At 36.2% G+C, this 17,735-nt stretch overlaps 1 protein-coding gene across 1 annotated transcript in view; it reads left to right on the top strand.

Annotated features, from left to right (window-relative positions):
• Window positions 1-16,341, top strand: part of LOC136858364 (hemolymph lipopolysaccharide-binding protein-like) — a 33,705-nt gene extending 17,364 nt beyond the window's left edge. Inside the window, exon 5 of the mRNA XM_068225521.1 lies at window positions 15,097-16,341. Within this exon, the coding sequence (XP_068081622.1) occupies window positions 15,097-15,251 (155 nt within the window). The 3' untranslated portion in view covers window positions 15,252-16,341. The remainder of the gene's footprint in view (window positions 1-15,096) is intronic.
• Window positions 16,342-17,735: the final 1,394 nt, after the last annotated feature.

Here is a 17,735-nt window from a genome sequence, read left to right as displayed (position 1 = left end):
GAATCTCCTTTAAGAATAAAGAAACGAGCGTGTTTTGGGTGGGGCGAAACCAACTTAACGGGCGGGGGTGGAGTGAAAAAGGAGTTGAATTCTTTTCATGAGGATACTTCTATCTCAAAAACTGAAGATGTTACAGACATGAAAATTTGTACTTGGAATTTAATTTCAAAATAAAGAAACACGTAATCTTTTGTCTTTGGAAAATACACTTAAGGGGGGGGGGGGGTGCTGAATGAATTGAAAAATTAGTTATATTCTTTGTATGAGCATACTTATATCTCAAAAACTAAAAATGTTACCGACTCGAAAATTAATTTGGAATCCCCTTAAAAAATTAAGAAACACGCATTTTGAGGGGGTGAGGAATCAACCTGGGGGCGGGGGCGGTGAAAAAGAACTTTAATTCCTTTTTATGAGGATACATATATCTCAAAACGGATAATTGGCATTTGTATGTTCCTTTATAAATAAAGAAACACGTTTACTTGGTTTTCGGAAAATTCACTTAAGGGAGGAGGGTGAAAGGAAGTGAAAAATTAATTATTTTTATGAAGATACTTATATCTCAAAAACTTATAGTTACACACGTGAAAATTTGTTTTTGTAATCACCTTAATAAATAAAGAAACACGCATTTTTGGAGGATGTTGGTGGGGGGGGGGGGAATACACTTAACGGGCTTGGGTGAAAAAGAAGTTGAATTCTTACTATGAGGATACTTATATCTCAAAAACTGAACATGTTAAAGTCTTCAACATTTGTATTTGGAATCTTCTTTCAAAGTAAAGATATACGTGTTCTTTTGTCTTCGGAAAATCCACTTAAGGGGGATGAATGAATTGAAAAATTAGTTGAATTCTTTGTGTGGGGACACTTATATCTCAAAAACTAAATATGTTAAAGACGTGAAAATTGGTATTTGCAATCCCTTTTAAAAATGAAGAGACACGTTCTTTTGGGGAGGAATCAACTTAACAGTTAGGAAGGAGGATGAAAATGGATTTGAACTACTTTTACGAGTATACTTATATATAGAAAACTGAAGATGTTATAAAGGTGAAAATTAGTATTTGGAATCTCCTTTAGAAATGAAGAAACACGCATTTGTTTTTTAGGAAAATCGACTTAAGGGATGTGGGGTTGAAAATAAGTAATTAAGGAGTTGAAATATGTTTATGAGGATACTTTATCTTATAAACTGAAGCTGTTACAGACGTGAACAATGGTACTTTGAATTTCCTTTCAAAAAACAAGTATTTTTTTCGGAAAGTAGATTTAAGGAGGAGAGGTGTGGAAAGAAATGAAGAAGGAGAAGTTGAATTATTCGAATGAGTATACATTTATCTAAAAGACTGAAGGTGATACAGACGTACAGACATGAAAACTGGTATTTGGAATCTCTTTTAAAAGTAATGAAACACGTATATTTTTGGTTTTAGGAAAATCAAGTTCCGGGAATGAAAAGAATTAGAGAAGCGGGTGAATTTTTAAAATGAGTACCAGTATATCAACATTATATATCAAAAACTTCACATGTTAGAGACATGAAACTTGATATTTGGAAATTCCTTCAAAAATACAGGAATCTGGACGTTTTTGTTTTCGGAGAAGGCACTTAACAGGAGGTGAAAAGAAGTGAAAAATAGTTGAATTGTTTTTTATGAGGATACTTATATCTTAAAAACTGAAGATGTTACAGATGTGGGAATGGGTATTTGGAATCTCCTTTAAAAATAAAGAAACATGTATTTATTTTTTCGAGTTGAGTGAAGACTGTTTCTCACATGTACAGTTCTATGTCGCATGGTCGTCTTAGCCCCAAAAGGTAATACCACAAACAGGGTTTACAAACAATTCCCGGGGTAAACGTAACTTTATTTTGGGTGAGATTTTATACGTTAGGGATTTTCAGATAATGTCGTAGTACAATGCCGAGGAACGATTACTGTGTTCATATTACGAAATCCACCCGAGCGAAGCCGCGGGTAATTGCTAGTAGTGAATAAAAACCGTTTAACATCATCCATTTGTTTACGTATGTTTTGAAGATTTAAGGGTATACCTTTCCACTGTGTAGGTAGCTTATTGAATAAATTAATCCCAATATATCTATAATTTTCTTGTGTTTCTTTCATTTTAACGTGTGGTAAATCTAAATCAATCCTTCTTCTTGTATCGTATGAATGAACATTTCTACGAGATGTGAAATCATCAAGAATTTCTTTGATTTTAAAGATGCAGTGGAATATGTATAGTGATGGGACAGTCATTATAGCAAGTTCATGAAACATAGGCCTGCGTGACTCCCTTTTTGGCTTTGCCTTTTAGACACCTTATTGCCTTCATTTTTCACTTGAAAACATATTGTGCGCTTGTCGAATTCCCCCATAATATATAGTACTGTATGAAAAATGTGAATGAAAGAAAGCATGGTATGCACACAACATATGAAATGAAATGAAATGAAATGAAATGGCGTATGGCTTTTAGTGCCGGGAGTGTCCGAGGATATATTCGGCTCGCCAGGTTCAGGGCTTTTGATATGACTCCAGTAAGCAAATGATGATGAAGACGACACATATACTCAATCACCGTGTCAGTGAAATTAACCAATGGTAGTTAAAATTCCCGACCCTGCCGGAATCGAACCCTGGACCCTTGTAACCAAAGGCCAGCACGCTAACCATTTAGCCATGGAGCTGGACCACACAATATATGATTACTACTAACTGACTCTTTCAGTCTTCGAAATAAAAATAACCCCCTAGACAGTCTTTTAAATAACTTTTGTGTGTGAGTATACCAGCTTAACTTAGAATCCAAATATATTTCCAATAATTTGACAGAACTATGTTCATTGTCATCTGAAGTTGATTTAATTAAATGAAAATAAATAACTTCTGTCTTTATACTATTTGAAATAGTTTAGCCTGCAAACAATTTAACGATCTGGATCTTGTTGCAGTAAGTGGAACTTATTTGCGCACTGAAAAGAGTTCGTATCCAATTTTCTCCCATTTGTCAATTAGGCCTAATATGTTGGTTCACCGCTTGAGTCCAAGGCATTTCTTCCTCAACATGTTCTTTTCTGTTTTCTACTTTCTTTATTCTGACTTTCAGGCATTCATTTTCAGCTAAATCTTCTTGTAAAAAAGCAAAGTCACCTCGGTACAGGCCATGAAGGCCCTTGGAGGAGTGGAAGGTAAAGGCTATCACCATTGTTAACCTCGGCACGTGATGGGGTAGAGTGGTTAGCTCTACGCCCGGCCGCCTTTGCCTCCAGGAATTAACCTGGTACTCATTTTTGGTGTAGGCTGAGTGAACCTCAGGGCCATATGCACCTCCGGAAGTGGATATCTCGTTTCTTAAATTTTACGACTTCCTGACGGGGATTCGAACCCACGTCCTTCCGCGCGAACCGAGCACGCCTTTACCGCCTCGGCCAGGCAGTCCCTAAATCTTCTTGTAGAACACCTAAAATTTTAAAATTGCCTCGTAATTGTCTCTTTCTTCTTGTCTTGCTCACTAAGTGTATCAGTTTATTTACACTGAGGGCATAGCCCCTGACTTCTTTGGTTATCCGTCTTATTTGCGACATTAGCACAACGAAAATCATACCATTCATCACATTTCACACAATGAATACCATTTATTCCCACTCTGTTACATTTAGGCCTACCACATCTTTCTTCCCACCTTAAGCCACTTCTACTAGATATACCGCCGACTCGCACATTGTAGGAGCCGCCATATTGTCTAATCATAATAAAGTCTATTTTGGTATCTTTCAGTATCTTCCGAGGTAAAGAAACATTTTATTAAAAAAATAATCACTCATTATTTCACCAGATCATAATTTCCATCAAATGAATGTTTCAGTCACCTCTTCTAAATACCAACGTTCAAGTCTGCAACAAGTTCAGTTTCTGCGATATATTGTAGGTACGGTAGATACGCTAATTTTAAAATTTCACCCCCTTTTTCAGTTCCCATTAATTAGATTTTCCGGAAAATATATATATATATTTCTTAATTTTTGCAGGAAATACCAAATACCAGTTTTCAAATCTGCAGTATGTTACGTGCTTGGGATAATTTGCAGATATAGTCACCGCGTTTTCCACTTCTGTTCACCCCCCATTAAGGGTTTTCGCCGAAAACCAAAGAAAAAATTACGATTCTAGGAAGGAGGTCTTTATACTCCCCATGAAAATTCACACGTTTATTGAATAATAGAAACACAAGTTTGAAGCACAAATTGTGTTAAATGGAAGATGAATTTGAAACAAAATTTCAAAGAACCTTTTAGCCCATTAGAACTATAGGTCCTAAATTTGTAAAAATGTTTTCGACTGGGCGAATAGTTATTTACGCAACATTCTGTGGCTCAGATGGAATTTTTAATCACTCTTACGTTACCAGAGTCGTAAACATAGTCCTCTGCTGCTGGATTAATTCAAGTAATACAACTTTATGATAAACTGTGATATACGAGATATTTACCTGTCACGAGTGGATTAATCTACACATTAGTCAACATGCTGATGGCGGTAGATTACACGGATTAGGAAAGCAAGGACGCCATTTGTTGTGTACATCAGTGGTTGTGGTGGTGGTGGTTGTGATTATTGTTTCGGAAAATCCATTAGAAGAGGTGAAAAGAGGGTTGAATGACTTTACTGAAGATACTTATATCTCAGAAACTGAAGATATTACAGACGTGAAAATTGGTATTTGGGATCTCCTTTAAAAATAAAGGAACACGTATTCTCTTCTTTGTTTTTGGAAAATCCCATTAAGGGGGGTGAAAAATGGGGGAAAACTGGTTGAACACCTTTTATGAGGAGACTTATATTTCAAAAACTGTAGATGTTACAGACATATATTTTGAAATTTGGAATCTCCTTTGAAACTAAAGAAACAAGTACTTTGTTTTAAGAGGACGTTAATGTGGACAAACTTCCTTTATTAACACTAATCAGAGGAAAAACCTGGAAGGGGTCTGGCACTTTAAAGTTATCAGCAAGTTCACTTGAACAGATTTCCTGAAATTACTGACCAAACTTTTGATTTAGAAATTTTAAGTATTCTCATACCTTACGAAGTTTGTCATTTGGGTTGGGGTGGGGAGATTCATATCATCTGTAGGATGCAATTACTGATGATTATCTGGAAAGTTATTTCTTCTCATGCTGTTGGAAACTGATTTTTTGAAAACATTTGATTTTAATTCGCCAAACATTTTCATGTTTTGTAAATATATTTAGCCAGTCAATAATAGTACAGCGATATAAACACTTATATCGTCTGAATTTGTGTCTAACATATCGTTCCTTGGGCATTTTTACAATTGAGGTTCTTCTTCTTCAATGAACAGTAACGCAACACACTGAACTGGAGACAGTTACGCTCTGTCATATTCAGAAGGTTCCTCCTGGATGTCATCTCATTCAATCGGAAATAAAATTCCCCTGTGTAGCTGTGTATTGTATTTTTTCTTAGAAGATTCTGGTTTATTTGTCCTAGAAAGACCAGGTGTCTGCTGCGTTTCATTAGAAGGTGTTGGCGCACCATCATGTGCTGATATCATATTTATTTACACTATCAACCTCAAAATTCTACCAGAAAGGGAATTGAGACCGACAGAATTAGGTGCTTTAACGCCACTTTCCTCATCCCTAATATGTCCACCATTTGGAGGAAACATAGCATTATATATAAATGGTGCATTTTTACTGACATCTTCCAACATTTCTAGTACCTTATCCAGTGTCAGAATGAAAAGTGGGAGAAACATGAAGTGAATATCGGATACTATTCATGAATGTAACTGAACAAAAGGCCTACTTTATGTGACCAATGTCACCTGTAGGTGACACCATGCCTTTTCACGGGAATAACATATCCTTAAATGTGCTAAAGAATGATCACTTTAATTACTGAACCTCTAAGCAATTTACATGCTTAAAATGCAAAATGAAATGACCTTTTATCACACAATTTCCATACCATAATAACTTGCAGTTGCTTCTCGAATTCAATCCAGTCTATTTCCTCTCTTTTATGGGCAGGAGCTGACTGATCACTGCAGGCTGCGAGTTCGAAAATGGTCCATTTCAAATTATAAGACCTCTTTTTAAATACTTCCAACAGGCAGAGAAGTTCAAGCAGCCTGATGAGCAGGAAATGACAAGTCCACAATACAGCACAGCAGTTGCTATTTACCTTCGTAAACTTTTTAAAATGATCCATGGTTCATTCGACTATATTATATACGGTTAAGCCTTTCAGAGTTTGTTCTGCAAGCCCACATTCTCAATATTACGAATTAACAGAATATTCAATATATAATTTCCGCTATACTCCTCGTTATATTCTGAGAAATACAACGTAGTATTATTCTGTTCGAAAATTTAACAAATTACTTGTAAAATATCGTTGCTACATGAAGTGAAACATTTTTAATCATACTACGATGTACTCTTGCAAGGGGCACTTCCCCAAGTGTACGCTCCGATGTTGATGAAAAACGTGTCTCTGAAAATAAACTCAAAATGACGAACAATGACACATTTACGGCAATCATCATTGCTCAGATGGATCACTGAGCATACGTTAAAACATTCGTATCATCCAGTTTGCGGATTTCTTAAAACTAACCTTCTAAAACAGGATAATATTTCTAACTAGCAAATGTACCCGTGCTTCGCTACGGTATTCTACATTGTACACGGATTTCTCCGTAAATTACTGTAAATGCAGTGAGTAAGAATATATTAAATTGCACCAACAAACGGACTTCACCATCAGTCGACTCGTTCAGTGTTCTACATGGTTGATCCTGTGACATTTTCCCTTATCTCCTATATTTATGGGCTTGATTCAGTTATTCATTGAATGGGGTGAAATTTGGTTCAGTTTTCACATACTACTTTATTTTTTTTAATACTCATGTGACCCTGGAATCATAACATTTTGGGAACATATGGCCACTGGTCATGTCAATGTGCCCGCCCAACGTTATGATTGCATCTCTCCTATAAGTGTGCCAAACAAAACATACACGTGTAAAAAGTACAACATTAACTGGAACTCAAGGAATGCCGTACTATTTTACGAATAAGGGATAGAGATACGACAAAATGTCACAGGCCCAAAGTTGTAGATCTCTCCAAATTGAAACGCTATCTTTTGTGACACGACTTACGGTTTAGCCACCAATTATTCCGAAATGAAGGTCTGCACCGTCGTTAAAATTGCATCCATATTTCGATATTTTCCGAGGCCAAAAGTTGTACATTTGCATGTCCTGGAAGATGTATTTCCTCCAAGAAAAGATTGTCCAGGTTTCGGGATTAGCACTCGCATACATACGGAGTAATTAAGGAAGAAAGTAATATAGTTGAGAAAGTTGAAATTAACAGAAAATAGGATTATAACTGAGGACAGCGGCAAGAGTACAAATATGTAAATCCTAAGTGAATGCATTGGAAAATCATATGCCCCTAAATACATTATGCTGGTCTGAGTTAAGGATATAAGAAAGCGGTAACAGAGGAGAAATTTAGGCGCAGGGATTCTTAGGTAAACAGAAAAGAAGATGACTAATGGTGTTATTACTGCCATGGTAACCTGTAGGTTCGTTGTCGGTCTGTCGGTCACTCAATGCAGAGCATGATACCCGTAGAAAATAGCAAATTTCTCCGTCATTTGAAGAGTAAGGCAAATTATGAACAAAACGAAAGTTGTTATAATGAAGATGCGTTTCGCATTCGGTCTACGGAGTTCACAAAAAATCAATAATATAAGAGAAAATGGAGGAAAACCGTTCTGGTTTTCCTATAAACCCCCCGTCCATTCAAAGATTTTAATATGATATGCACCTCGAGACCTTCCCCTGGATGAATATAATTTAAATATGAAGTTTGGTTGAGATCTATCCAGCCGTTTCGCCGTGTTGGTGGAACAAACAGACAAACAAACAGACACGAAAAATAAAAACCACCGATTCGGTCTTGAGTTGACCTAAAACTGATAAATGTCTGAAAAATTGGCAAAACAAACGCAATTACAGACAGCGCACCCCCTACAACTTTATTTATATAGATAGATAAGCATGGACACGTTTAGCTGTGCAAACCTTTATTTCTAGAGTTACTGCTTTGAAACTGTACGACATATCTACAAATGGACTTCACCATCGGACGCATCGTACAGCGTTCTACATAGCTGGTCCCATTACATCTTCTCGTATCTCCTATATTTATGGTTTTATTGAGTTAGAGTCATTGAATGGGGTGGAATTTTTTACAGTTTTCACATACTACTTTATATTTTTGGTACTCACGTGACAGCTAGAATCATAAAATTTAGCTATCTCATGGCCACTGGTCATGTTAATGTGCGAGCCGAATGTCATGATTCTATCTTTTCTGTAAGTGTGCCAAACGATAACATATACTGAACCCATAATTCTAAAGTTCAAGGGTTCAATACGTGTAAACGTACAAAATTAACTTGAAATCGAGAAATACAGCTCTATTTAATATATACGGGTAAGAAATATGATTAAAAAAAAGTCATAGAACCAAAGTTGTAGATCTCTCCAAAATCAAAGGCGATTGTGTTTTCTGATTTGTTATACGACTTACCGATTAGCCACCAATTATCCCGAAACGAAGGTCTGAACCTTCGTTAAAATGGCATCCATATTTCGATATTTTCCGGGGCCAAAAGTTACACATTTGTATAGCTTAGAACATTTCCTCAAAGAAAAGAGTGTCCAGCTTTCGTGATTAGCACTCGCATACATACGGAGTAATTAAGGAAGCAAAATAATACATCTAAGGAAGCTGACATTAATAGAAAATGGATTATAACTGAGGATAGCCGGATGACAAATATGTTAATACCAAGCGAATGTATTGGAAAATCAAATGCCCCGCAATAAATTATGCTGGTGTGAGTTATGGATATAAGAAAGCGGTAACAGAGGAGAAATTTAGGCGCAGAGATTCTTAGGTAAACAGATAAGACGATGAGTAATGGTGTTATTACTTTAGCTATTGGAGGACAGTTATAACCTCCAACGATATTCCGGCAATATCCCGCAGAATGGCCGATTGACGCCTCTCTTGCCTTCTACCCAACGAACAACCACGAATTTAAAGACATGATGTGGAAAATGGCAATACGTTACTTCCCTGCTGGCATGCAATCAGAGACGTTGCCATGGTAATCTGTAGGTTCGCTGTCGGTCTCTCGGTCACTGAATGCAGAGCATGATACCCGCAGAAAATACTGTAGTAAATTTCTCCGTCATTTGAAAAGTAAGGTAAATTATGAACAGAACGAAAGTTGTTTATAATGAAGATGCGCTTCACATACGATCCACGGAGTTTACAGAAAATCAATAGTGTAAGAGAAAATGGAGGAAAACCGTTCTGGTTTTCCTATAAACCCCCCGTCTATTCAAAGATTTTAATATGATATGCACCTCGAGACCTTCTCCTGGATGAGTATAATCTAAATATGAAGTTTGGTTGAGATCTATATAGCCGTTTCGCCGTGATGGTGGAACAAACAGACAAACAGGCAGATTCGAAAAATAAAATCCACCGATTCGGTCTTGAGTTGACCTAAAAGGGATAAATATCCGAAAAATTGGCAAAACAAACGAAATTACAGACAGCGGACCCCCTACAACTTTATTTATATAGATTTGTTACTATTTACTGTTATACAAAAGTTAATGTCGTCTCCATCCTCCAACAGTGGGAGTTTGTAATTGTAGAGATGGTTATAAATCCAATACACGTATTAACTATACATGCTAGGTGCTTGCAGGACAACTAGAGCTACACACACACCTGTTAATATTCAAAATGAATGTAAGCCTTCATCAATACAACAACATAATCAAACTACATTTCCTCCTACATAAGCAGCTTCCCTCAACCAGATTTGATCCCATATATCTCTGTCCACATTCAAGAAAGTCACTTTTAAAATTCACGGCGAAACGGCTATATAGATCTCAACCATACTTCATATTTAGATTATACTCATCCCGAGGGAGGTTCCGATATGCATATCATATTAAAATCTTTGAATAGACGGCGATTTATAGGAAGAAAACCAGAACGGTTTTCCTCCATTTTCTCTTATACTATTGATTTTCTGTAAACTCCGTGGACCGTATATGAAACGCATCTTCTCCATTAGAGAAATCAGATTGTATTAGGGAAGAGATTTTTACTTCTTAGTCTAGGGCTTGTGCCAAAATTCTGCGTTTCTCAATTTTTGTGCTAATTACAGCTAATGGCTTAGTGAGTAAATTAAATTAATTTCTCATGTTCCTCTGTATAATAATAATAATAATAATAATATACTAATATATAATACATATATAATATTATATAATATACATAATAATATATAATATATAATAATAATAATAATAATAATAATAATAATAATAATAATAATAATAATAATAATAATAATTTATTAGGATAATGATCCAATCGGCGTCCGTATGTTATCAGTGTTATCATACAAACCTCGCAGTGCGTCTCCTCTAAATATTTTTGTAGAGGGTTTGAAGAAAGTATTATTATTATTATTATTATTATTATTATTATTATTATTATTATTATTATTATTACGCCGTCCCTGCGTCCAGGAGAGGACACACAAGATCCAGGCTAGCTTAATTCGTGATTATTAGATTATTATACACATCTATATGGGCTATGAGTTCCGAATGACAAGGAAAGTACGTCAAATTATGTTTAAGGAGCCTCTAATCTACGTCGAAGGACGTCTCCTATACGCTACTGACTAGAATTCCTTATGGCTTACCAAGTTAACCTGAAACAAGTACTTAAGTCTAAGTCACTATCCTAAAAAGAAATTAATAGAAGGATTGATGCTTTAATGTACCACATTTTATTATGTAGTCAACTTATTCCATAATATAAACATCATATCCTTCACCTTTGAGTGATAATCGAAAAATTGTAGGCTCCACCTAAGTATAAGGTTCATTCTCGACGGGATTAGGTTTTAGCTCTTGAAATACCTGATCTCCTGTCAGAATAGCTGATGCTTTGCCTATTTGCCATCTTAAAACTCCTCTATCGCAAGCATTTGACTTATAATATCTTTCTTTCTGGTCAGGAAACAATTTAACAAATGCCGGTATCGGGTAAAAATGTTAGGTGATATTCACCACAAGTACTTAAATAATTAGTACGTTTGACATTAGTAATGCCCAATGAATAAAATTGTCGTTCAAATTAAAATAATCGTTGGTGAGAGTATTGAATCAGTAGTACATTAAATAATTAATCATTGAATGATCGAAAAATAGATTGGATGAAGAATTAAATTTAGAACAAGATCCTTAAAATAAGTAAAAGATATAATTGTTCAATTGGATATTGTTAAATTAGGATTATTGAATTAGAATTACTAAAATTTTATCATTAGATTATAATTATAAGATTAGAATTATTAGATGCATCTAACGAGGAAAACAACATTCACAATATATTACACTATATACAAAGTTGCAGATTGAGGGTAGTTTCGAAAATATTCAGGACATAATCTCTGTATCTGGAATTAAATCTTATGGACTGGAATCAAAGTCTTCCTACTCGACCCTATGAAACCTTTAAATCAATTGTTCTATTTCAGTTCATATTTCTATTGACCTACTGAAATGAGATAATTCTCTTTCTTTTTAGTTCATAGTGTTAGAAATACACAATTAGATTAACTTGGGAAGAAATGTCTTCATGGTGTAATAACAGGTGATAGACATTATATGGTACGTAATGCTTTTGTTTATGCTTATGCTTCTTGATCTCCCTGCATGAATATTGATAAGTCCCTTTTTCTTAAATTAATGTATACATTCACATAAATGGTTAAACATTGTATTTGTAATTTTAAGTATACTACTCTTAACTTGAGCTTATTCATGACTCTAAATGAATGGTCATGTGATTGAATTATTTTTCCCAGTGGATACTATCCTAATTTCATCAAAAACATATTTGGCTTGCGTGGTCTACTTTGTGTGAAGATTCTACTGCGAGTTCATAACTCACATGCCTACAGTCAGTCATCAGTGATATTAGATATTGCCTAAGAAGTAACCCTACAGTTCATTTCACATGAGGATGATCTTAGAATTGGAAAATGTCCGTGAAGGTGTGAGCACATTCAAAACTTATCCTCCTAGTTGGGAATCTATTAGTGCTTTGAGGTATAATTATCAAAAAACAGGTTTCATTCCGATCATATACCAACCTAATCTGTGCTTACTCGTAGGTGAATGATTAAATGAATCACTGAATTCACTAACACTCCGTAAAGCTCAACTTGAAAAAGGAAACACATTATGTCCACCGCAACATAACCATGATCATACTCACGAAGAAACAATAACTACTACCATCCTTAATTATGAATCCCATATCATCACTTTCTTTAATCAATTACTATCTCATACTTTAAGCAAAATATCACATTTCAATTACCTTATGTAAATCATCCTACTCTCACGCGACGTATTTCTCACTTCTACCATGGCTTGTGGACTTACTCATTGTATTATAGCTTCGGTTCTGTCATAACTCCAAATTAACATAATCACCTGTATTCATCTGGCAAACACTTCCTACGGATGGCCTCTATCTCACCATTCTTTGATCATAACGATCACACACACATATCTAAGTTCAACTCTGACGTCGTATACAATTTACCAACACCTTAAAGAAAACAATCCTTTCTCACACTACATGGACAGTATTTTGAACGTAGGCTTTCTATCACTGATTGACTTCCTACATATGGATTTGACGTTTAGGATGTGAAGATTACCTGACCACCTTTAACCTAACTCGTAATCCACTAGTTGCATCCTTTCACTACTTTCATACGGAATAACTCCGTACTTTAATAACAACGGAAATAAATATTACTTATTCAAATATTAATTTTAAAAATGGACTTATCTCATTCAGCAGCTCCTGTAGTTGGTTTATGTCCGGGTGACTGGACATGCAGACACGCCTCCTCTCATTTCCCTATGTATTTGGGAAGGCTCGGACACCGCTCAGCTGGGCTTTAGTCATCTTATGGCTGGCGACGTCATCCTACGGAGCTCATTTGGGTAGTTTCGCCTTCCATCTTCTTAGAACATCTTGTGCATAGCTTGAGTAGTTGGAACAAAATAATATGCAGTATTAATTGGTATCATCATCTTAGAATTAAGTTTGGTTATTGTTTGCTTATATAGTATGGTCGTTCTTCTTGGAAGAGTTGATGTTATAGACAACTGGTAATCTGGGATAATGTAATTGATTGAAATGCTCGAAATGAACAAATTGTGTCTATATATCCCTTCTGAAGATTATGATCGAAGTTCTACTCCTTCGGGTATTTAAGACTGTTGGTATAGGGTAATACGTCAGCAAAAGATTGTCGTGACGTATGCTTGCTGTAACTTCTATCTTTGGATTTTTGGTGTATTTAAATTTCGCGGAGCGAAACAATATCTTCTGCCAATAATCTACAATGCAGCCGTCAACAAAGTCTACTCCTTGTTTCCAGTGGAGAAATCTAATACTGATATCTTCTTTTATACGGTCGACGATATTGCTTCTCGTATGCGATTGAGATGAAATATAGTTCTCTTCCAACTTGGTTTTTTTTTTCAATAATTGTTCGTAACAATCCTCTCTTCTTGTTCCTTTTCACTGCCTTCTACACCTCAGTCCTTTTACAAGCGTCTGATGAAGATATTGTCATTTTAGTTCATGATATCGCCAGACGTTTATATTCGTTATTCTCGGAGGTTTAGACTCCATTTTTGTTCCGTCCGTAACTTTCCATTGCCGTGAAATGGCACATTATTATTATTATTATTATTATTATTATTATTATTATTATTATTATTATTATTATTATTATTACCGTCAACATTACGTAGCTAAATAAATTAATTAAATCACTTCCTCATGTTCCGCTGTATTTATTAATGTACGACGGAATATTTGCCGAAAAAAGACAGGTATAATTGCTCGACATTTTGAGATATTTTTGTGACACTAGATCCATCAGAATAGGAGTGTATTCTAAGGGTTGTGTACATTGGGAAAGTGAAACGTGTGAAAGATAACGTTATCGAGTCAGGGAAGGAAGATACAGGGACATAAGGAAAATGTAATGAATTCCCCTGAAACATATTATGTACAGCTTGGGTCAAAAGAAATTGGCTGTAATTCTGTTTTATGGTTATAATATTTGATGACATATTTAGGCCTATATATGTCTATCGTAAGTAGGATAATGATCCAATCAGCGTCCGTATGTTATCAGTGTTATCATACAAGCCTCGCAGTGCGTCTCCCCTGAATATTTTTGTAGAGGGTTTGAAGAAAGTGTAATAATCCAAAAAGTACACCTTTTTACGTTAAAAGAGATATTCAGTCCATTTAATATAATTTATAAAGAAAATAAATATTACTGATGATCTAACGTAATAGCATGGGTTATGAATTCCACGATGTGATAAGATTCCAAGTAAACACGAGGTTGATCATGACATCAATTTTCATATAAAATTGTAAGCTTGCTTGCTTTAGAACAGGGCCTCTCAGGGTGCATGCGCGTGGTGCATGCACTGTGCACGGTGCAAAAGACGACTTGGCTTGGTTGACCAGAGTGCAGACCCCCACTCCTCGATTTGGAGCAATAGCGCTGTCTCTCTCTTTCCCCACGCCTGTCTCGCTCGCTCCGCCTGTCTCCCTCTCCCCCACTTGCGCCGTAGCGCTCCAAATCCTGGCTGAGTTGAGCCGAGTATAGCCGAGTAGAGCCGAGCATAGCCGAGTAGCCCAGAGACGAAGCGTTGATCCGAGCCATACCGAGCGGCACCGAGCGGCACCGATGCACAGTGCACGGAGCTCTTGCGCCTCGCTCTGCACGCCTGAGATTTTGGGCGTTTGAGACGCCCTGCTTTAGTATGATTTTAACTGAAATATATTTAGACATTACTGAGTGCGTTGTTGAACGTTTCAGGTGCTACCCTCAAAGAAGCTGGCTATGACAAGTGGGTTCCAGGAGAACCCGGAGGAAATTACAAGCAAAACGTCGGTGGTGTTAGCAACAACGGGTTGCTCAATGACATATACAATGAGTGGAAACTTCCATATATATGTGAGCAAGGACTTTAAAAAATCAACATTGAATGAATATCCTTTGACAAGTGTTACAAATTGTCAATCATACTATAAAATGTGGAGATCATAACATCTGTATTCATACATTGATATTAATTGAGCAGTGAAATGAAATACAATCATGGAAAAAGGCTTTCAAATATACTTAAAATGTCAGCCATAGGATTATTTTGGAAAATCTTTAATATTACAGTTGTGTGTAAGTGAGTATTAAACCAGACCTTTGTCCTTAAGGGCTTCGCTGTAGTACACTTGAGTGTATTTGAGAAGTTTCCCTTTAAAAGGTGCTATTTCCTTCTTAAAAAGTTGTAGATAAAGGCAATAAAATATGTAATGAAAACACATAGAACGTCCCCATGATCGGGTATGGTACTACTTTTAACGAATTACATCTTTCTGATCTGTATTGATCATGGAATTCGATAGTATTCAACCTCTGTGGACGAAATAATTAAAAAAATGTAGAAGTGAAAATAACACCTTTTGAACAAACAAACCTCATTTTAAAGGAATTAAGAAGCCACGATTTCTTTGTTAGATTAGTCACATAAAGGTAAACAAACATCAGCTCTAGGGCAGCCAAAAGGAGAATAGTGTGATGTGAAATTGAAATAGGCCTATTCTCATCCCTCACATCCGAATCATTTCGTACTAATAATCAGAAAGTTATTCTTGTTCAATGATGGTGGACAAGTTTTTGAATAATTCTACAGGTAGATTGTGGGATTATCATCATTTGAAATCTTCTCTTTCCGCCCAAATAGACGTTTGGAGTGATAATTCATTACTTTCCCTCCTTTCTACAAGTATCACCAGTAACGTCAACTTCTTCACACCCGTTGTTCATTATAGTTACTGGTAATTTCCAAAATAAGTAGGTAATTATACAGTTTCAAGGATTCAAAGAAAGATTTCCAACCAGAATATTATACACTACATCGAAAGGTAGACGAAAATCTCCAGGCTTGTACGTCGTGGTCCAATTTAGTACATACTGCCCAGTGTTTCACTGGATCTACTCTGCCAGACATTATCAAATTCGGAGATCAGTTTTCACCCAAAAAATGCTCAACGCAAATGTACTACGGCCTACAGTCTAGAAAACTGCTTGCATTGTTTGGAAGTGACAACACCCCGTATTACAGAGGAAGAAAGGGAACCAGGTTAGAGTGTACTCTAGGAATTTGGTTAATACAGGTGTTAAGGAAAGTCGAAGTGAGAGACGGGTGTGAGAGGAAGAGGTAACAACACAGGCAAAGTTCGGGCAGGAATAGGAACCAACTCATTTGGGAATATGTGGGATCATATTATAGCAGCGCGGGATAAGAATTAGGGAGCAGATAATATTATTATAAATATACTATACACGACGGATACTGTACGGAGGGTGATTGGAGACAATGGAGTAGGTGTGAGGGTTTACTGGGAGTGAGATTTGTAGATCCTAACTGGTGAGCAGGAGATAGCGATCTGCGCTCAGATGGCCTTCTCATGAACTGTTTGGGTCGTAGCACCTGTACTGTGAGCGGTTTGTTTTACAAGGATTGTATGGGGGTAAATTCAGAGAAACCGTTTGGACTAAGGAGCAGTGATGAAAGCAGGGGAAGTCATCTACGAATGGCATAAATTTGTTAGTGTTAAACTTTGAAGATACTGTAAGGAAAGAAAACGTTAACAATTTAATATATATTTACCGTATACTGTAATATAAGTTGAATCAAGGCTAAGACGTGATATATTGGATGCGGGAATTTTCTCCCAGAAGTGGAATACTTATCGTAGATAGAGGATGAAATCGAAAGGAAGGGGTTTATTCATACTGGTGATAGAAACATTTATTATCTATGAAGAAGTTAAGTTTAAGAAAATGTACGTGTAAGACACATCTCTAAAGATAATAGGCAAATTCATTTCTTTAGGTTTACGGACTTGAAAGGCGTGACCCTGACGCTCATGCGGAATTAATAAGATAATCAATTATACCACGAACGACACAGAATGAAAACGAGCGTGCCTCAGGTGATTTAAATTTACCAAATGATAACTGAGATGCTAATGCGAATGACAGAAAGTATGGCCAAAAATGGTAAATAAGTTAATCTGGAATCAGTCATCAATGATCCTAGTTTTCTAGACTGTAGGCCGTAGTACGTTTGAGTTAGTGATTACCAGCATTTTTTGGGTGAATGTCGCTCAGGTGGCAGACACCCCATCAAATGTTTACCTACATGTTCCTTAAACGTTTTCAGGGAACTTGGAAATTTATGGAACATTTCCTTTAATAGTGTACTTCAATCCCTTACTCCTCGTCCTAGAAATGAATATTTGCCATAATTTTTCCTCTTGAATTCGAACTTTACCTTCATATTTTGATCTTCCCCAATTATAAAAGCTCCGCTCAAGCTAATGTTATTCCACTCCATCTCTCCAATGACAGCTCAAAACACAAAGCCGAGCAACTCTTCTTCTTATTCCTCT

The sequence above is a fragment of the Anabrus simplex genome, chromosome 1 (assembly GCF_040414725.1).
Source record: "Anabrus simplex isolate iqAnaSimp1 chromosome 1, ASM4041472v1, whole genome shotgun sequence".
Classification (NCBI taxonomy): Eukaryota; Metazoa; Arthropoda; class Insecta; order Orthoptera; family Tettigoniidae; genus Anabrus; species Anabrus simplex.
The sequence above is the reverse complement of the archived record's forward strand: the minus strand, read 5'-3'. Positions and strand labels throughout refer to the sequence as shown.